Source organism: Neovison vison, chromosome X, assembly GCF_020171115.1.
Source record: "Neovison vison isolate M4711 chromosome X, ASM_NN_V1, whole genome shotgun sequence".
Classification (NCBI taxonomy): Eukaryota; Metazoa; Chordata; class Mammalia; order Carnivora; family Mustelidae; genus Neogale; species Neogale vison.
The window spans coordinates 40,880,236-40,902,293 of record NC_058105.1 but is presented as its reverse complement, the minus strand read 5'-3'; the positions used below and the strand labels follow the sequence as shown (position 1 = coordinate 40,902,293).

The following is a 22,058-nucleotide window of genomic DNA, read 5'->3' as shown; positions in this document are numbered from 1 at the left end:
GATGGTTGAAAAGTATAATGTAAGTATATTACTTTTTAAAAGCAATGGGATAATTGCATTGTTTGGGGGAAAAAAGAGAAACTTTTGAAAACTGACCTACTATCATCTAAATAATGGCAGCAATATGCAGTATATGGTCATATATATTAAAATGTATGTTTCTGTTCAGTGGCTAGGCAACACTTTATACTTTGAAATATGTGTCAATAACAGTTGACCCTTGAACAACACAGGTTTGAACTGCACAGATCCACTTATATGTGATTTGTTTCAATAAATATACATACAGTACTATAAATGTTTTTTTCCCTTAGGATTTTCTTAATGTTTTCTTTTCTCTAGATTACTTTATTGTAGGAATACAGTATATAATATATATACAAAATATATGTTCATCAACTGTTTATGTTGTCGATAAGGTTTCTGGTCAACAGTAGGCTGTTAGTAAAGTTTTTGGGGAGTCAAAAGTTATACATGGATTTTTTACTGCAAGGGGCTTGGTGCTCCTAACCCCCCGTTGTTCAATGGTCAACTACACATTCAATATGCAAAATTTTAGATTCAAATTAAGATTCCAGACTAGAGGACTGTAACAGAATTTAACTGATAATTATATTTTGCCTATTTTACAAAAATGGCATAAGAAGATGATGCCAAGCATCAACTTAAGTTTCACAAATTTAAGTTATGTAGCAAGTTTATGATTTCATGTTGTGAAATGACATTGCAAATCTAATTCTTATTTTTATCATTTCAGTTCTTTAAAACTTACAATTTCCTTGGAATTATTCTTTTGCAGTTGAGTCGCTCTTGACAGCTATAAGTGAAGTGAGGAAGGAGATTGAAGACTTGCAGTATAGGGAACAAAAGCGCATTGCAATTCAGGGGATAATTACTGTTATAAAGTATATCCCCCATACCAGTGCAACTGAAAGTGCCTCAGCATCAGAAACACTTCGGGTATGGTGCCAGAGAATTAATAGTATATCTCTGAATGCACTGTGATCATAATTACAATCGGTACCTTGTACATTTTATTCAGAACTTACATGTATTGATGCTTAATGATGTAAACCTCAGAGGAAAAAAATCGTTTATGTTTTTCATTTGTTTCTTTTTCCTGTTATTTATTTTGAAGCAGGCTGGGCTGAAGGTCACAGCCTCTGATATTTCCCAGGGCCTTCAACACTTGGTATCTTATTTTTGCTTTCTGCATAATTTGAGCCTATTATGATTCTCTTTACTTAAATTCCCAGGTGGTATATATGATTATATTCATTCCATTCCTTTTTGTCCAGGCCAGAACTATAGGAACACTTTCATAGGAAATTTTTAATCTTTGTATCTGGCATGGCAGTCTCATCCAGATTTTTTAAGACATAGCAATGACACTTGTAGGATAAAGGCTCTAGCAGAAAAGACCACTACTGAAACCTAGGCACAATTAAGACAAATGAGTTAATTTTTTCTGTGAATTTATCTTTTAAAAAATTATTTCTAGGATTTCTGTTCACATAGAAATGAGCATCTAGTCCAACTTTTCGGTTATACTAGTATAAGGGCTTTTGTTTACCTTCCTTTAAAAAATTTTAATACTGGATGCATTAGGATAAATATAATCCTATCTATCAATCAGCTTTATAAAAGTACTTTTATGATTGCAAAAATATTGTGATAACTCTTAAGATTATGAAAAATGAATAAACTAAAATTATAGTCTTTTAAGAAAATTAATTTTTGTGAATTAGTTTAAAATGTTTTCTCTAAATTTTTGGTTTTAGAATGCCAACCAACCTTCAACATCCCAAGCGGCTAGAAGAGAAAATCAAAGTCAGGAAAGAGATAGTAACAAACGGCGTCAAGATGATGATCCTATGAGCTCTCAGTGTTTTCAAACTGGATATACAAGTTTGAGCCCTACTAAGAAGAAGAGAATTCTGCAAGGGCCATATGCCAAACTGTAAGTCACTTGTGTTAATATACACATAGCATATTAAATTTTTTTGTTTCTACCACATAAAATGACCAATTCCACTAGAAGTGGTACTAGTTTTGTAGGGCTGCTCAAGTCTCAAGATCAAAGCATTGGCAGAGTGAATTCCTTCTGAGCACTGTGAGGAAGAATCTCTTCCTTACCTCTCCCCTAGCTTCTGGTGGTTTATGGCAATCTTTGGCATTTCTTGTCTTCTAGAAGCATCACTTCAGTCTCTGCCTTCATCTTCACATGGCATTTTCCCTGTAAACATACCTGTGTTCAAATTTTCCTTTCTTATAAGGACATAAGACATATTAGTTTAGGGACCTATTCTGGAGTACTGTTCTACTCCAGTAAGACCTCATCTTAATCAATTATAACTTAGTGACGCTATTTCCAAATAAGGTCTCATTCTTTTTTTTTCTAATTTTTTATTAGTGTATAATGCAAATAAGGTTTCATTCTGAGGGTTATTGAAAATGTAATTGGTAATATATTGGTAGTCATATTGATATTTAATAGGGACATGGTTTAGCCCATAACAGTCCTCCATCTGGCCCCTAAAATTTCATGTCCTTCTCCCATGCAAAACATCCCATCCAAACATCCCAGAAATCTTAACCCATACTAACATCAACTCTCTTTTTAAAAAAGATTTTTATTTATTTGACAGAGACAAGTGAGAGAGGGAACACAAGCTGGGGAGTAGGAGAGGGAGAAGAAGGCTCCCCGCTGAGCAGGGAGCAGGACCCTGGGATCATGACCTGAGCTGAAGGCAGATACTTAACGATTAAGCCACCCAGGCACCCCTAACATTAACTCTTAAGTCCAAAGTCTCAATTGAACATCATCTAAATCTATATATGGTTGAAATGCCGGGTGATTCATCCGGGGACAAAATTCTTTACATCCATGAACCTGTGAAACTAGACATCTGTCCAAAACACAATGATAAGACGGGCAGAGGATAAGCCTTCCTATTTCAAAAGGGAGAAATCGGTGAGAAAGTGGGTCATGGGTCACAAAAAAGTTCAAAACCTAGTGGGACAAATTCCATTTGATTTCAAGCCTCCAGAATTACCCTCTCTGGCAGGATACTCTTATCTTCTGGGCCCACCAGGATGGCAGTCCCACTTTCTTGGCCCTAAGTGCTACCCATGCCCTCTGGAACTGAGGAATCATTGTCCCTTTTCTTGAAAGATAACATATGATCACAGCTGATTATCTCTTATCAACTTGTTTCCTGACTGTAGAATCCCAGAAATCCAACAGCCTTTCTTCATTTCATCCCACATATATCCCTTTCAGTACAAGCTAACAGCATGCCTACTGAGATGGTTGATGGGATCCACAAATCACAAGCCTAATCTCTTGGGCAAATAGTTGTCCAACAACACCATTGGTGTTCCCTCCAGAGCAAGGTTTCTCATTTTCTGCAGTATAGATTGGCTGAGAATTTTCCAAGTGTCGAAGCTTTGGTTCCCTTTTTCTTAATTTTTCAACTTCTCTCTCTCCTCCTGTATTTTACTATAAGCAGCAAGGAGAAACCAGGCTGCATCTTCAACACTTTGCTTAGAAATCTCTTTAACTAAATATGCAAGTTCACTGCATACAAGTTTCACCTGCCATCCAACAGAACACAGTTCAGCCAAGACCTCTTACACTTTATAACAAGGATCACCTTTCATCGAGATTCCAATAACCCATTCCTCATTTCTGTCTGAGACTTAACCAGAAGCACCCCTTACTTTTATTATTTCTAGCAACATTCTGTTCATAACAACATATATATTCTCTAAGAGAACAAGCTTTCTCTCAGAACTCTTTCAGCTTCCATGTTATACTCAATACCAAAGCCATTTCCACATTTTATTTTATTTTTTTAAGATTTTATTTATTTATTTGACAGAGACACAACGAGAGAGGGAACAGAAGCAGAGGGAGTGGGAGAGGGAGAAGTAGGCTTCCCACTGAGCAGGGAGCCCGATGTGGGGCTCAATTCCAGAACCCTGGGATCATAACCTGAGCTGAAAGCAGACGCTTAACAACTGAGCCACCCAGGCGCCCCTATTTCCACATTTTAAATTACTTGTTACAGTAACACTCCACTTCCTGGTACCAAAATCTGTGTTCATTTTCTAGGCTGCTGTGATGAAGTACTACAAACTGTATGGCTTAAACTATGGAAACTTAGGGTCTCATGGTTCTGTAAGCTTGAAGTCCAAAGTCATCAAAGTGTCAGAAGTGTTAGTTTGTTTTGAGCACTGTGTGAAAGAATCTGCTCCTTGTCTCTACCCTAATATCTAGTGATTTTCTAGCAACCTTTGACATTCTGTGGCATGTAGAAACCTTACCCCCAATCTGTGTCTATGTCCAAACTCCCCCTTTTTATAAGGACATCAGATACATTAGACTAGGGGCCCACCCTACTCCAGTATAACCTTATTTTAACTAATTTATCTCTTCAGTGAAACTATATCCAAATAAGATTACATTCTGAGGTACTGGGAGGTTGTGACTTCAACAGGAATTTTGGGGGAGATAAGATAACCTGTAACAGAAGCCCTCTACCACCATGCTTGGCATGGACTACTTGACAATAGGTTTGAAATGAGGAACTACAAAAAACACATTTTATTTTAATTTAAAATACTATAGCTTATATTTGTTGGCCAGTTATTTAAACATGAATCTTTCCTATATAAACTCATATAAATCCATTATGAATTATATATGATTAACAGTTTTGGTTTTCTGAAGCAGAAAGGTAACCAAGACACTAATAAAGCAGTTAGCATATAGAATCATTTTAGATTTCAAGATTTTGTAAAAACTCTAGTCTTCAGTGGTAGTTGTGCCAGGTCAGGGAAATGATTTTGGTTGTTTCCTGAGCTTATATTCAGCAACCTTGATAAATTAACTTATTCTGAGTTTGTAGGTTTTTTTTTTTTAATTTTCTCTGTTAAGTCATGTAATCTGCAAATACTTGTGGTTTATTTCTTCCTTTCCAATCATTTTGCCTTTTATTTGTTTTTCTTGCTTTATTTTACTGGTTAGGACCTCTACTACACTGTTGAATATAATTAGCAGTAGAAACCACCTAGGTCTCATTTCTTCTATTTTTAGTGGTCTAAGGACAATTTATTTTATTTTTTCATAGCTTTATTGAGATATAATTGACATATTACTGTGTAAATTTAAGTTGTATATTGTGATGATTTGACACATGTATGTATTACAAAATAATTATCACAATAAGATTAGTCAGTACATCCATGACCTCACATAACTATTATTTTTTGTAGTAAAACATGTAACAATTACTCTCAGCAAATTTCAAGTACATATTATAGTATTGTTGACTGTAGTCATCGTAATGTATGTTAGATCCCTAGGACTTATTGTGCCTCTACTGGTACATTAACATGTTCACCAACCCCGAAGCTCCACCAAGTCTTGATATCTAGATTTTTGGAGGGTAGTTCATTACTTAGGCACGATAGATTAAACCATTGGCCATGCGATTGAATTTTATCTGCAGCTGCTCTCCTCCCACCAACATAATAGAGGTTAGGCTAGTTCAGTGTTTCAACCTTGAATCATATGCTTGATGTATCTGATAACAGTTCTCATCTTCAGCTGTCTTATTGCTCTCCATGAGTTACCTCATTAACATAACAGAGGCACTTTTGTCACTATGGAAATTCTAAGGGTTTTTGAACCAGGAGCCAGAGACAAAGACCAGATATGTTCTTTATCGTGCCATAGTTCTTAAGGTCAGCTGTTATCTTTTTCAGCTCTAGAAAGTCCATTTGATTCTTTTTTTTGATATTTACTTTCGAAATTATATATCTCTTTTGTCCATCTAGATCACCTGTTGATCTGCTTCTGTTGGTATAATAATAAGAAATATGACCATTTAAGAGCTTGTATTAACCTTTTAATACAAATGATAGCTAGTGAACCATGGTGCTCTTAGTTAGATAGTAAAATGTAGTCAAAGTCCATCTATTCATTCAAAAGTTAGCACTGAGAAATCAAATATAATCAACAGACATTAAAACTTCTTCAGTTCATTCTCCTGGTAATATTTACTCTATAAGGAGAGAAAATTAATCATACCATAGTTAGATGAATTCTTAAAAATAATTTTCAAAAAAATCATTTTCAGGTCTCCTCCTAAGAAAAGCAGAAGGAACTATAGGAAAAGTTTTTAAATAATGGTTGTTGTCTGAAAAACATTTGCTAATTTGGATTAATGATCACAGAGACTTAAGCATTTTTGATCATTGTAAATTATTGCTAATTGCTTATATTATCAATTTCTTAAAAGAACTCTATATTCTGGTCCTTTTATATACTATCTTCTGTTTTTCTTAGGTAGAAGGCACTGAAAATATTCCTTCATTTAATTATAGAGAGAATTTCAATATATGATGTAAAATTATTTATATTACATCATTTGATCCTCGAAATCCCTGTGAGGAAGGAGCAGGATAATTATTTCAATTTTATAAAAGAGAAATATGAGATTCAGGAAAGATAAACTATAGGATTTGTACATGTGTGTATGTATATTAAGTCCTTTCAGTTTCTCTGCATGAAATATACTTTCTAAGACCTCAATACTGTTAATTGTAATCCTGATATAAAGATGAGGGAATAACATTCTATAGAATCTGTATGATATTTACCTATGGTCAATAAGTTGATGAAAAGGGCAAGATTAGAATATAACTTAGAGTCATAATTTTTATAATTTTTATCATATTCTGTCACTACCCAGCATATGCAGTGTTCTCTTCTTTTAGCTCTCTTTTCCCTTTCCTCCTCAGTTATTTTTCTGTACTTACCTGTTCGCTTTTCATCTCTTTTTTCATTTTCCTCAGTTGATACCTGTAGACATTATATACCTCCACTTCTGTCAGTTAGCTCCTCACCTTTAAGACGTTTAAGTTTTACAAATGAATTATTACATATTCCAGTAAAAATCTCCTAAGTCATTTTTTTAGAAGTTCTGTACAATGTAATGGTGCTGTTAGGGTTTTGAAAACTATTTCTTCTAATTTGTTTCAGATGGAAAAAGTTACTTTCTAATCACATGTACTAAAAAGTAGATACACGCTATTTAAGGTTCTTAAAATAAATGTAATTTAACTATTTTTTAAGTTAGATTTCTTTCAGAGTTGATGTTTCAGCTCTCTAATTTCTAGAAATACCATATTTCCAGCAATTGAAAAGTTCAAATTGCAACTATAAAATGTGTTTTTATTTTCTAGGGTTTAAAGATAAATAAATGGATGCATTCTTCCTTCATGAAAGCTACTTCTTTTTGGTCCATTAATAACTCTTTAGAAAAATAATGAATACTACTATCATAAGAAAAAATCCATTGATAAAATAAGATGAGCAATATTATGTGGCATTCAATAATATGTCATTCTGTTTTACTTTATGCTTTTAGCTTTGGAAATACAATAGGAAAAAAATCATCACAGAAATATGCTAATAGCCTACAAGATGGAAATCTTTCCTTATAAAAGTAGGCTTCTCCTCAGTTTCAAAATAAAATATTTCCTTTTCCTCCATTTATTTCAGTTCAATAAACAGTTATTAAGTAAATATTATATAGATACAAAAATAAATAAAATATACACTTATATAGACCTTATAGCAGAGCTTATAAAAGAATCTGTTGGAAGAGACAGACTCATGAACCTGTAATTTCAACATGGAGTGATGAATGCTATGATAGAGGCTTATTCATGGTGCTATGACAGTGACAGCATATAGGAGGAGCAGTGAGCTTTGACTAGAGATCAAGGATGTCTTCTTTTAAGAAATAATACTTGAGTTAAATTTCAAAGAAGAAATATGAGTTTAAAGCAGCATGAGACTTATAGGGGTGCCTGGGTGGCTCAGTGGGTTAAGCCTCTGCCTTCCGCTCGGGTTGTGATCTCAGGGTCCTGAGATTTAGCCCCACATTGGGCTCTCTGCTCAGCAGGGAGCCTGCTTCCCCTCCCCTCTCTCTCTGGCTGCCTCTCTGCCTGCTTGTCCTTTCTCTCTCTGCCAAATGAATAAAATCTTAAAAAAAAAAAAGCATCATGAGACTTATAGAAAACTTTGAAAAGAGGCTAGACAGGACAAATAGTTTCCCAGAATGATACATGTTCTGGAAATGTATATATTCTGGGAATATATATATTCTAGAATATTTATATATATTTACATGTATGTGCAATACATATGTATGTATTTATAAGTGTATAAATATATATAAATAAGTTAAAATATATATAAATAAGTTATAAATTATGTATATTCATATATACATAATAGACATTTATATATATAAATATCTCTATCCATCTTTAGTTGCTATATAATAAAGTTAAATACTTCCTTTTGTGGAATATGCCATATTAAAAGAAGACTTACCAGCACCACACTCTAACCAACTGAGCTAACCGGCCATTAAAAGAAGACTTAAATTAGCAGTAGTATTTGGGGTGCCTGGGTAGCTAGTCAGTTAAGTATCCACTCTTGGTTTTGGCTCATGTCATGATCTCAAGCTTTTGAGCTCAAGCTCTGTGTGGGACTTTGTGCTGAGCAGGGAGTCTATTTGGGATTCTTTCCCTCTTTCTCTCCCTCCCCCTCTGCCCTTCCCCCTTTTCTCTCTCTTTTTCTCTCAAATAAATAAGTAAATAAATAAATAAAATCTTTTAAAAAATCTATTGCAGTATTTGAACTAGGTTATATATGCATAATTTGTGTATTCATAACTTGTATATCTTCTCATTAAGTTTTTAGTGCATTACTTTAAGAAACTAAACCTATCAATTTTGTAAACTTACAGAATTTGAATATATTCTGAACGGAGCCAATTAGTTTTTTTCATTCAATTGTCTTTTTGTAATTATTGGTTATCTTTTTTCCATCTTTCGTAGAGTTCCTATGCCTCAGCCAGAAACTTCTGCACAGACAAAAGGTAATAAACCAGACATGCCAAGCATTTTCTAACGTATGTTGCTTTGATGATTATTATTTATGAAATGACTATGGAACATTATTATATAGAGATTTTATTTGATTTTATTCTGCATTTTTGTGTCTTGCCTCTCTCTAGCATAAGTACTTTAAATAGATATATAGTTTTTGGTTTTTTTTATATTAGCTTAGGTCCTTGTCAAAAGTACTGGTCCCAACTTTAAAACAATTTGTTGTCATCCCCAAAGTGAAAGTAAATATAAAAAAACCTATACTTACCAATTTGTTTATTTGATAATACATCCCTTCAAATATAGAGATCTTTAAATTTTTAATTACCAGAAGAATAAAGTAGGAAGTTTAACTTTTATTTGAAAAAAATATATAGGTAAAGCTTAAAAAATAGTTGTAGTTCCTTTATTTGCTATTTTTTTGACTGGTCTGAATGTTGGGCTCATTTCTGAAGAAATTTCACAGGACAATTTAGTTCCTTAGAGTGATTGGTTTAAATCTGATCTTATAAGACTCAACTCTTTGGACTAGACTTTTTAACACTTTGTCTTTCTTGCTTTTTGAGATATTCTTATTTTGAGGTTGACCTCTTGTCAGTCTGGGAGATCAAGAACCCACAGAAGTATCTAAAGTCTGTATCCCCCCCAAAAAAACTAAAGCATAGAAAATAAGGGGGAAAATCATTATAACACAAATATATGACCAACCTCAGAACAATAATGAAAAATCCTAAAGTGCCAAAAACAAAAGAATTTAAATTTAGCTGTGAGTAGGACTAGAACTAAAACTGCTCTCAGGCATTTCAGAACTAGATAGAGACCTAAATGACTGTGGGCTGAAAGTCCTTTGTGCAAAGTAGGACTGATATAGAATTGGAAGGTTATGAAGGACCAGAGAGAGTAGGCCCATCAGTGTGGAAAAGTGTCAAGGAGCTTCCTGTATCCTCTGGGCAATGGTTGGGAAAAAGTCCCACTTGAGAGAAATTGAAATCCCAGACCTGTGCAACATGGAGGTGTGGTCACAGTTCAATTGACTGTAATGGTGACGACACTGAGCTAAGGAGTTAACAGTAACATCTGGTCTGAAATTAGTGAAACCAAGCTTTGCGCAGTGGCAGTATCGTAGCCAATGAGGTTTATCCGAGGCGCAATTATTGCTAATTGAAATCAGTGAAACCCTTTAAGTCTTAACAAAGGTAAGTATGAAACTGCCTCAAAGGGAGGAATCTTACAACCCAGGGTGCCCCATAGAAAATAGCTACAGAAGATAAATTCATGGTTAAAAAAATTACAGACTTCCCAAGAAAATGAACTTCTTTGAGGCAATGTGATCAGATGTAATATGTGGGAAAATTTATAACCTAAGAACTAGAAATACTAAGAGCCTTTAAAATAAAGACATGTTGGGGCGCCTGGGTGGCTCAGTTGGTTAAGCAACCGCCTTTGGCTCAGGTCACGGTCCCAGAGTCCTGGGATCGAGTCCCGCATCAGGCTCCCAGCTCCATGGGGAGTCTGCTTCTCCCTCTGACCTTCCCGCCTCTCATGCTCTCTCTCTCAAATAAATAAAAAAATAAATAAATAAAATAAAATAAAGACATGTTTAAAAAGTTAAAGAAATGAATATAAACTGTGAGTTAAATATATAAATATGTATTAAATGTACATTAAATTTAAATTTGATTTAATATACATTTATTAAATTAAATATATAAATTTAATTTATATTTAATATAAAATTATTTAAAATATTTTATATTTATAATATATAAATTGTGTGTATTTATTAAATTAAATATATTAATTTAATATATAATTTATTAAATCAAATATGTCGATTTAATATATTAAATACATGCTTTGAAGAGGAAGCAAATGCAAATGGAGAGAGAGAATTAGTACATTTGGAAGTTAGATACAGAAGAAATCACACCAAAGATAGGTAAAGAGATTGGAAAGGCAAAAAGAAGTTGGGAGACATGGTGGATAGGTGAGAAGGTTCAATTTATATCTAATGAAAGTTCCAGGAGGACAAACTAGAGATAATGAGGAAGAAGCAATATTTAAAGAGGTATATTTTCAAAATTAAGGGTATATATGCATCATTAGGTTGAAGGATCACAAAGAATCCTAAGCATGAAGATTAAATAAATCTATAAGCAGACCTATCATAGTGAACCTGCACAGCATCACAGATAGTAAACATCTTAAAAACTGCCAGAAAGAAAATGTCTATTTATCTACAAAAGAAATATAATTAGACTGGAAAATTTCTTGTCAGAAACAATAGATGCCTTAAATAATGGAATAATATCTTGGCAAAATGTTGAAAGAAAATATTTTCCAACCTAGAATTCTATGTTTAAATGAATTTTGAGGGTTAAATAAACATATTTTTAGATATTCAGAGACCGTGAAATTTATTATTCATATTGTCTCAAGTGAGTTACTAAAGAATTTTGAAAGAAGTAAAATGAAACCAAAAAGATGTACTAAAATGCAAAAAGAAGTGGTGAGCAATGAAGTTGGTAAAATATTGGTAAATATAAATAAAAACAGGCAGTAAAAATTAATAACAATGGTAAATAATTTCACGGGATTTGAAATAAAGTAAAAGTAAAATGCTATTTAAAATAAGATGGGTAGGAAGATGAGAATTAAAGCATTCCTAAGTTACTATATCTTTATGGAGAAAAGTAGTGATTGATGAACTCTAAGCTTTGTAAATTCAAACATGACATTTAAAATTTTAAGGACATGCTAAAAGAGTAGGTATAGAAGGTATAATTTTCAAAGCAGCAGCACAGAAAAATGTAATTGTGAAAATTTAATCAGGACAATGGAAGGTGGAAAGGAAGGAAAAAGAAAAGAAAAAGCATGATTAAGAAAAAAACACAAAACAACATAACTGAAATAATTCCAAATACAACAATAATTTCAATAAATGTAAACATGTTAAACTTACAGGTATCAGTTTTAAAAATTAATCTAGTTATATGCTATGATAAGAGACACTTAAGCAAATTTATATACAAAGGTTGAAAACAAAGGAATGGCAAAAAATATACCTGACTTCTCCTAAGGAAATGTGGTATAGCAGTATTAATATGAGATAAAATATGAAGCAGAAACTGTAAGTAAAGATAAAGAAAACAATATAGAATGAAAAAAGTGACATTCTACCCAGAAGATAATAAAAACCAGGAATGTATACATCTAAAAATATAACCTCAAAATGTAAATAGCCCAGTAGATTTATTTTTTTATTTCAAGATTGTATTTACTTGTCAGAGAGAGAGAGAGAGAGTGTATGTGTGTGTGTGTGTATGTTTACACAAGCAGGGGAAGCAGGCAGAGGGAGAGGGAGAAGGCAGACTTCATCCCAGGACCCTGGGATCATGACCCAAACCAAAGGCAGAGGCGTAAGGGACTGAGCCACCCAGGCGTCCCAACCCAGTAGATTTAAAAGGAGCAATCATAGCACACTCCTCTCTTAAAGTAAAAGAACAAGAAGACAAAAAGTTATTCAATAGGCAAGCACAGATATATTGATGAAAACCAGTGATAAAAAAACAATCTTAAAAGAAGCCAAAGGGAAAAGAAAAAAGACACATTATACACAGAGGAACAAAGACAAATACAACAATAGATTTCTCTTCAGAAAGTATATTATCCAAAAGACAATAAAAAGAAGAGACTTGTAAACCTACAGTTCTATGCACAGTGAATGTATCTTTTAAAAATAGACAAAATAAAGATCAAAACAGAAGCTGAGAGAATTCACGACCAGACCTGCACAATGAAAAATAATAAAAGAAGTTCTTCAGGCAGAAAAATAATAATACAGGTGGAAATTTAGATCTAAATAAGGGAAAGTACCAGAAATAGTAAAGGTACAAGTACAATAAATTTTCTCAATTTTAATCCCTTTTAGATGAAAAATAATAAAAATATAAGAATATAAGCTTTGTAGTGTATATGGAAGAGAAAAGTATGACAGGAGCACAAAGACAAGAGAGGATGTGGAGATAAACTATTATGAAGTTCTTACACTATATGCACAAAGTGGCATAACATCACTTGGATGTAATAAATCAAAGTTGTATATTATAAATCTTATAGCAACCCCTAAAAAAAACCATAGCTAGTAAGTCAATGGTAAAGCTAAATCAAATTATTTTTTTAGTCAATCCAAGAGAAGGCAGGACAAGAGAAAAGGGGGCATAAGAGCAAATGAGTCAAATAGAAAAAAATAGCAAAATGACAAACTGAAGCCCCATCATTTTTTAATTACATTAAAGAAAATAGTATGAACACCCCAGTAAAAAAGCAGAGATTATCATATTGGATAAAAAAGTAAGACCCAGCGATATACCATCTGAAAAAGACCCACTTTAAGAGCGCCTGGGTGGCTCAGTCAGTTACCATCTGCCTTTGGCTCAGGTCATTATCCTGGAGTCCTGGGATGGAGCCCCACATTGGGCTCCCTGCTCAGCAGGAGGCTCCCCCCAGGCTTGTGCTCTCTCTCAAATAATAAATAAAAGCTTAAAAAAAAGAGGGGTGCCTGGGTGGCTCAGTGAGTTAAGCTTCTGCCTTCGGCTCAGGTCATGATCTCAGGGTCCTGGGATCGAGCCCCACATTGGGCTTTCTGCTCAGCGGGGAGCCTGCTTCCCCCTCTCCCTCTCTCTGAGAGCCTGCCTCTCTGCCTCCTTGTGATCTCTCTCTGTCAAATAAATAAAATCTTAAAAAAAGAGACCCACTTTAAATTTAAAGATACAATATGAAAAGATGGAAAAATATATGACATATTAAAGAAAGCTTAAATGGCTATATTTATATCATCAAAGTAGATTTCATAACAAGGAGAAAAGAAGAATATTATATTATTTACAGCTGTCCAAGAAAACATGCCAATCCTATATGTGTAGACACCTCACAATAAAGCTTCAAAGTATGTGAAAACAAATTCAGAAGAGAGACAGATTCACAATTATGTTTGAGGACTTCAGCATCCCTTTCTCAGCAATTGATAGAAAAACTAGGCAGTAAATCAGTAAGAATATAGAATACATTAACACTATCAAACAACTTGAGCTAATTAATAAATTAAAAACACTCTACCTAACAATGGCATAATACATATTATTTCCACATACACATAGAACATTTACCAAGATAAACGATACTGTGGTCATAAAACAAGTCTCAGTAAGTTTAAAAGAATCTAATGAAGAGAAGCAAACTGAAATAGGTGGTAGGAAATTCTGTATGTCATCAATTCCTAGATATCCATTTTTGCATAGTTTAACATCTCTGAAATTGGGATGCACCTTCCAAAATGAATTATACATCATGATTTCATTGGCAAAGTACTTTTTTTTCTTAGTAGCACATGAAATAATGTTGTTTTACAATTTATAGCATTTCATTTTATTTTTAAAGATTTTATTTTTATGAAATCTCCACACCAAACATGGGGCTCAAACTCACAACCCCAAGATCAAGTTGCATGCTCTTCTAACTGAGCCAGCCTGGTGCCCCTACAGCATTTTAGATCCAATAAAATATGAAAATAAAATTAAAAACAAATTAATGAAATATAAAACAAAAAGAATAGCAGAAAAAAGTTGGTTCTTTTAAAAGATTTATACAATACGGACATCTGTGTGGCTCAGATGATTAAGCATCTGCCTTCAGCTCAGGTCTTGATCCCAGGGGCCTGGGATGTAGCAGTATCGGGCTCCCTGCTCAGTGGGGAACCTGCTTCTCCCTCTCCCTCTGCCGTTCTCTCCACTTGTGCTGTCTAGTTCTATCTGCCAAATGAATTATAAAGTCTTTTTTAAGAAAAGATTTAAAACAATAGAGAAACCTCTAGCAATACTGACCAAGAATAAAAAAGAAAGCTACAAAGAGTTATAGAAAAGAAAGAATATAAAACTTAAAATAACAATTTATAAAACAATACAAGAGAGAATTATATTTTAATTTGTACACATTTCTAAAATTATCCAAAGCCAAACTATTTATTGTTCATAGCTACATATATAGGAATCTACTCTGGAATGGAAAGATACATAGCTAATTAATTATAGTGATTGTCTCTAAGCAAGGAAGGAAGAGAATATGACCAGGAATATTTTAAAAAGGGAGATTTATTTGTTTATTTATTTATTTATTTATTTTTATTTTTAAGGATTTTATTTATTTATTTAACAGAGAGAAATCACAAGTAGATGGAGAGGCAGGCAGAGAGAGAGAGAGAGGGAAGCAGGCTCCCTGCTGAGCAGAGAGCCCCATGCAGGACTCGATCCCAGGACCCTGAGATCATGACCTGAGCCAAAGGCAGCGGCTTAACCCACTGAGCCACCCAGGTGCCCCAAAAAAGGGAGATTTAAACTTCATCTCCAATGTTCTATTTATTTCATTATTTTATTCATATTTTATATGAAACTAAACCAAATGCAAAACTATAGTTTATATGAAACTAAACCAAACTAAATGCAAATAACTTATGAGACAATGGGAAAAATTTGAACAAAATATTTCATAATATTTTGAACAAAATATTTCATAATATTTTGGTAATATTTGATAATATTCTTAAATTATTATTAATGTGATATGTTTATTTTCTTGTTTTAAAGAGTCCTTTTGGGGTGCCTGGGTGACTGAGTCATTAAGGGTCTGCCTTCGGCTCAGGTCATGATCCCAGGGTCCTGGGATTAAACCCTGCATCAGGCTCCCTGCTCAGCGGGGAACTTGCTTCTCCCTCTCCATCTTCCCCTGCTTATGTTCCCTCTCTGTCTCTTTCAAATAAATAAATAAAATAAATCTTTTTAAAAAGTCCTTATCTTTTAAAGATATACATTGAATTATCTATAGGTGGAATGATATCTCAAAGATTGACTTTAAAATAGAGCAGTAGAGATGGGAGTAGCATAGTATATATATGAAAGAATGTTGGTCACGTGGTGATAAATGTTAAAACTGGATGATAGATACAAGGGGACTCATTGTACTCTCCTCTCTAGTTTCAATATTTTAAAACTTCCACAATAACAAAGTTTAAAACATTAAAATATTTGAAGCAAAGATGGTAAAATATAAGTCTGAAAATGTGTATTTCTACTGGTAGTTACTGGTAGTTACTATGGTATTCTATGTATTTTTCCAGTTCTTCTGTCTAGAGAAAGTAAAAGGTAAGTTTAAAACACTACAGTGTACAGATAATACCTGAACTAATTCTTAAAAGATGAATAGAGTTTTGTCAAATTAGCTAAGCGTATATAAGCCTACAACACAGGTAGGTAGCACAGGTACAAAAGATAAGACATTTCATGGAAATCTCAAGGAACCACTATCTGTTGAGGTGTATAAAGTGTAAGGCAGGAAGTAGTCTAATGACTGAAGAAATGTTAAAGATCGACGTTAATGGAGGACCTGGTATGCCATATGAAGAAAGTTGGACTTTATTCTCTAGACATTAAGGGAGAGACTTTGGAAGATATTAAGTAGTGGTGTGGCATAATTTAATTTACATTTTAATAGCTTACTCTGATAGCCATCAGAGGGACAGGTTTAAGGAAAATAACTCTAGGGTCAAAGACACTAATGAATGATGATAAATATCAGGAATGGAACAGTGGTAATGAAAAAGAGAAGAGGAAGAGATGAGAAAAAAAATTGAAAATACAATCAATCATATCTAGGTATTAAAACTGGAAATGAGTAGAGTCAAAGATGCCTCATTTACCTACTCCTTATCTTAATTTAATGGACTTGGTATTCTAGTTGGGGTAGGCAGTTGTATTAGCTTGCCAGGGCTGCCATAAAATGCCACAAAGTGGGTAGCTTAAACAAAAGAAATTTATTTTTCACAGTTCAGAAGGTTGCAAGTCCAAGACCAAGGTGGCAGGCCTTCTCCTGAGGCCTTACACGATGGCTTTTAGTTGGCCATTTTTTGTGCTGTGTACTGACCTGTTTGTCTCTCTGTGTGTACACATCCCTGGTGTCACTGTTGATCCGAATTTTCTCCTAAGAATATCATTCAGATTAGTAGGGCCCACACTATGAGCTCCATTTTAAATTAATCACCTCTTTAAAGTCCCTATTTTCTTTATACAGTCACAATGTAAGGGACTGGGGGTTAAAGATTCAAAATATAAATTTTGGTATAATACAATTCAGCTCATAGCAGCAATGTCATTAACTAAAAGATTCTTTTTAAAAATTTCACATATATACAGAAGTGAACAGAATAGCACAATGAACCCTCATTTTAAAATATAGGTTTTAGTTTTATATAGGTATGGCAAGTCCATCAGATAAGAAGGCAACTGCCATTGAAAAAAATAGTCATTATATTCACAGATCTCAAGAGAAGGGAGCACACAATGCCATGGGAAGCGCCAGGGTCAGTCAGGAGGCAGAGTGACAGGAGAACAAGGGCATGAGCCTGTATTGTGGCTTCTGTGAGAACAAGCAAGCAAGGCAGATGAGCAGATTTAGGATTGACTAGTTTCAATAATTTCAGCAGGCTCTGGGGTGTAAAGACTGACACTAGTTGTCTGGTCCCTGTCCCGGGGTAATTAGGATAGGGGATTAGTGGCTTAAAATATGAGAGCCCTTTTACAACGGTGGTTGGGGTGTGGGCTCTGGGTTGGTTGGTTTGCATATGAAAGGTGAGGCTCCAAGGCAAGTTGTCTACTGTCTCTAAAAATTAGCTAGCCCTGGGAAGGGCAATCTGTCCAGGGTCAGCAAAGCCCCAGATGTCAAAGCATCAGAAACACATGGTTAAGATAAATACTACATGATCTTACTTATATACAGAACTTAAAAATGTCAGACTCATACGGGCAAACAAAGAGAAGAATGGTGTTTACCAGGGACAGGGACGTGGGGGAAATGGGGAGATGTCCGTCAAAGAGTATAATGTTGTATTTATGGAGGATGAGTAAGTCTAAAGATCTCATGTATAGCATAATAACTGCCATTAATACTATACTGAATACTAGAAATATACTAGGAGTAGATTTCAGGTACCTATCATGTATGTGAGGAGATGACACATTAATTATATAGTAATCACTCGTATTATTGTGTATATGTATATCAAATCATTGTGTTATAAATGTTAAATATATATAAATTTTATTTAAATATAAACTAAAATATTAAAAAATAGAAACGGAAAAAAAGAAAATTTATAGACTAGCTGAGGGTAGAGAGTAAATATTGTCAGAATATATACCTGACAAAAGACTGGTGTGCAAAACATAATGAACTGTTAATATGCATAATTAAAAATGCAAACTAACACATTTAAACAAGAACAAAAGATTTTAGCAGATGATTTACAAAACAGATTTATGAATAGCCAGAAAGGATATGAAAATGTATTCAACAATATTAGTCATCAGGAAAATTCAAATTAGTACCACAGTAAGATACTACTACATGCCCACCAGAATGACTAACATTCAAAATCTGCTGACAGCAAATGTTTGTGAGGATGTGGAGCAACAAGAAGTCTTATACACCAACAGTGTGAATGTAAAATGATACAACCATATTGTACAAAGTTGTGGCTGGCAGTTATAAAGCAAAATATATACCTATCTTTGGACCCAGAAATTTCACTCCAAGAGACATAAAAACCCTATATTCACAAAATGCTTATTAAAAATATTAATAGTAGATTTACTTACAATAGCCCAAACTGGAAATAGCCCAGTTCTTCATCAATAGGAGAACGAATAAACACATTGTGGTATATTCATGCAGTAGAATACTGTTCCCCAATAAAACGGAACCAACTATTGATGCATGTAACAGGGTAAATGAGACTCTAAAATATTATGAAGATTAAAGAAACATTACACAAAAGAGTACATACTGTATGAATTCATTTATATTAAGATCCAGAACAAGAAAAACTAATCTTTGGTAGATCAGAACAATAGTTGCCTTAGTACAGAGGTTGAAGTGATGTATGGAGATTGACTGGGAAGGGGCACAAAGAAAATATTGGGTAATGGAAATCCCCATATCCTGAGAGAGGTTTTGGTTACCTGATTGTATAAATATATTTGTCAAATGCACATAATTAAGATTTGTGCATTTTGTTGTAAATTTATATGAAAATATTTTAAACAAATATTAAATTAGGTAATGATATATATGCTGAAACCCTTATCAGAAAAGAAACAGAAGCCTGCAATTTATTTGAAAAGAATATAAATAAGGTGGATTAATGGATGGATAGAGATAGACATAGTCAGTACATTAAAATGGGAGAAACTAAATAATGGATACATAGTGTTCTTGTAAAATTATTTCAATTTTGTTGTAATTATGAAAATTTTCATAATAATTTGATGGGCATAATACAGTATGAAGGAAATTCTTACATTAAAAAAATGACATAGATAATACACACATGTTATCCACCACCCAGTTCCCAATAGTTATCAACTCTTCACCAATCTTGCTTTATCTGTACTTTCACCCATTCATCCCATGTTACTTGGACACATAGTATATCACTTCATCTGTACAAATTTCAGTGCATATCTTTAAAAGATAAGGACTATTTTAATATGACCACAATATCATTATCATACCTTAAAAAGTTGACAGAATTTCTTAATATCAAATATCCATCTACCATTTTAATTTCCAGTGGGCTCATAAATGTCATTAAAAACTTTTTTCATTTATTTGAATTAGGATCCAAATTAAGTCCTCCTATTGCAAGTGATTGATAAATCTCTTACAGATTCTTTTTTAAAAATTTTTATTACATTTTAGTTAACATACAGTGCAATATTGGTTTCAGGTGTAGAATTCATTGATACATCACTTACATGCAACACCCATTGCTCATCACAACAAATGTCCTCTTTAATAGCCATCACCCATCTAGCCCATTCCCTACCCACTTCCCTCCATCAACCCTCAGTTTGTTCTCAATCATTAAGAGTCTCTTATGGTTTGTTTCCCTCCCTGCTTTTTCCCCCTCCAATATGTTCATCTGTTTTGTTTCTTAAATTCCACATATGAGTGAGATCATAAGGTATTTTGCTTTCTCTGACTAACTTATTTCATTTAGCATTATATACTATACTCTAGCTCCATCCATGTTGCAAATGGCAATATTTCATTCTTTCTGATGGCTGAGTAATATTTCATTGTATATATGTGCCACATCTTTTACAAAATTTGTTCTTTGTGTCTACTTAGTTCACTTAGCATGTTTTCAAGGTTCATGCATGTTTTTTTTAAAGATTTTATCTATTTATTTGTTTTGAGAGAAAGAAAGCACAAGTGGGGATGGGGTGTGCAGAGAGAGAAGGAGAAGCAGACTCCCCACTGAGAAGGGAGCCTGATATGGGGCTCGATCCCAGGACACCAGGATCATGACCTGAGCTGAAAGCAGACACTTAACTGACTGCGCCACCCAGACGTCCCCGGTTCATGCATGTTTTAATGTGTATCAGCACTTCATTCCTTTTTATGGCTGAATAATATTTACACACATACACATATACATGCCACATTTTGTTAATCCATTTATCTGTTGATGGACACTGGAGTTGTTTCCACTTTTTAACTATTGTGAATAATGCTGCTATGAACAATGAACAGGTATTTGTTTGGGTCCCTGTTTCCAATTCTTTTGAGTATATACCTAGAAGTAGAATTGCTAGGTCCTATGATAATTACTTGGTAAATTTTGAGGAGCTGCCAAACTATTTTCCATAGCAGCTGCAGCATTTTACATTCCCATTAAGAATGTATGATGGCTCTAATTTCTCTAAATCCTTTCCAGAATTTATTTTCTTTCTTTCTCTCTCTCTTTCTCTTTCTCTCTATTTTTTTTTCTTTTTATTATAGCCATTCTGGTTAGTGAGAAGTGAAATATCATTGTGATTTTGATTTGTATTTCACTGATATCTAATAATGTTGAGCATCTTTTCAAGTGCTTTTTAGGCATTTTTATGTCTTCATTGAAGAGATGTACATTGGCTTCCTTTGCTAATTTTTTAATTGAGTTGTTTGCCTTTTTGTTGTTGGATGTGGGTTTTTTTATTCTGCATATTAAATCCTTCTCAGATATATGATTTGCAAATGTTTTCTTCTATTTTAGGTTTTATTTTCACTTCCCTGATAATATCCTGTGATGCACAAATGGGTTTTTTTGCACATATCAATGTTTACTTATGACAATTAAACAATAAAATAGTGACAGAATAAAAATTCCTAGACTTCGGTAATAATAAGAGGCATTTAAATTCATTCTCTACACTGGCACCAAAGCAGTCTTTTCAAAACACTAAAAACCAGTTCATATTTCTTGCTTAAAACATTTCACAAACATCCTACCATCTGTAAAATAAAGTCCAAATCACCAACAAGGTAAAATACATCCTTGTTCATTTACTTTTGCTTATTTTAATGAAGTATAATTTATCAATTCTTTTTTTACATACTTTATCAATACTTTATTAAATATTTCTTTCAATCTCATGATTTTAGTGTTTTATCTAATATTCCATTGTCAAATCCAAGATCATGAAGATTTATTCCTGTTTACTTCTATGTGTTTTATAGTTTTAGCTCATATATTTAGGTTTTTGTCCTAAATGTAGGAATATAACCTAAATATTTTGTTTTGAGTTAATTTTCTATATGCTATGGAATAGGGGTCCAGCTTTATTCTTTGGTATGTAGAAATTCAGTTGTCACCATCCCACTTATAGAAAAGGCAACTCTTTCCCTCATTGAATTGTCTTGACACCCTTTTTGAAAATCAAATGGCCATAGATTGTATGTTTCTTTCTAGACTCTCAGTTCTATTCTATTGGTCTATATGTCTGGCCTTATGCCAGCCAGGATCACATTATTTTGATTACTGTAGCTTTGTACTAAGTTTTGAAATTGGGATATCTGAGCCCTTCAACTTTGTTATTTTTATTCAAGATTGTTTTAGCATTCAGGATTCCTTATAATTTCATATGAATTTATGGATCAGTTTTTACCATTTCTGCAAAATACGCCCTTGAAATTTTGATAGGGATTGAATTGAA

General features: G+C 33.5%; 1 protein-coding gene and 1 pseudogene across 2 annotated transcripts in view; both read left to right on the top strand.

The window, feature by feature from the left end:
- The window catches only part of RADX (RPA1 related single stranded DNA binding protein, X-linked), a 78,809-nt gene that overhangs the window by 23,915 nt on the left and 32,836 nt on the right, over positions 1 to 22,058 (top strand). For both annotated transcript variants that reach the window (XM_044235405.1, XM_044235404.1), the window contains exons 9-11: positions 800 to 960; positions 1,782 to 1,960; positions 8,923 to 8,963. In XM_044235405.1, coding sequence (XP_044091340.1) covers positions 800 to 960; positions 1,782 to 1,960; positions 8,923 to 8,963 — 381 coding nt within the window. The remainder of the gene's footprint in view (positions 1 to 799; positions 961 to 1,781; positions 1,961 to 8,922; positions 8,964 to 22,058) is intronic.
- On the top strand, positions 10,074 to 10,195 carry LOC122897746 (annotated as a pseudogene).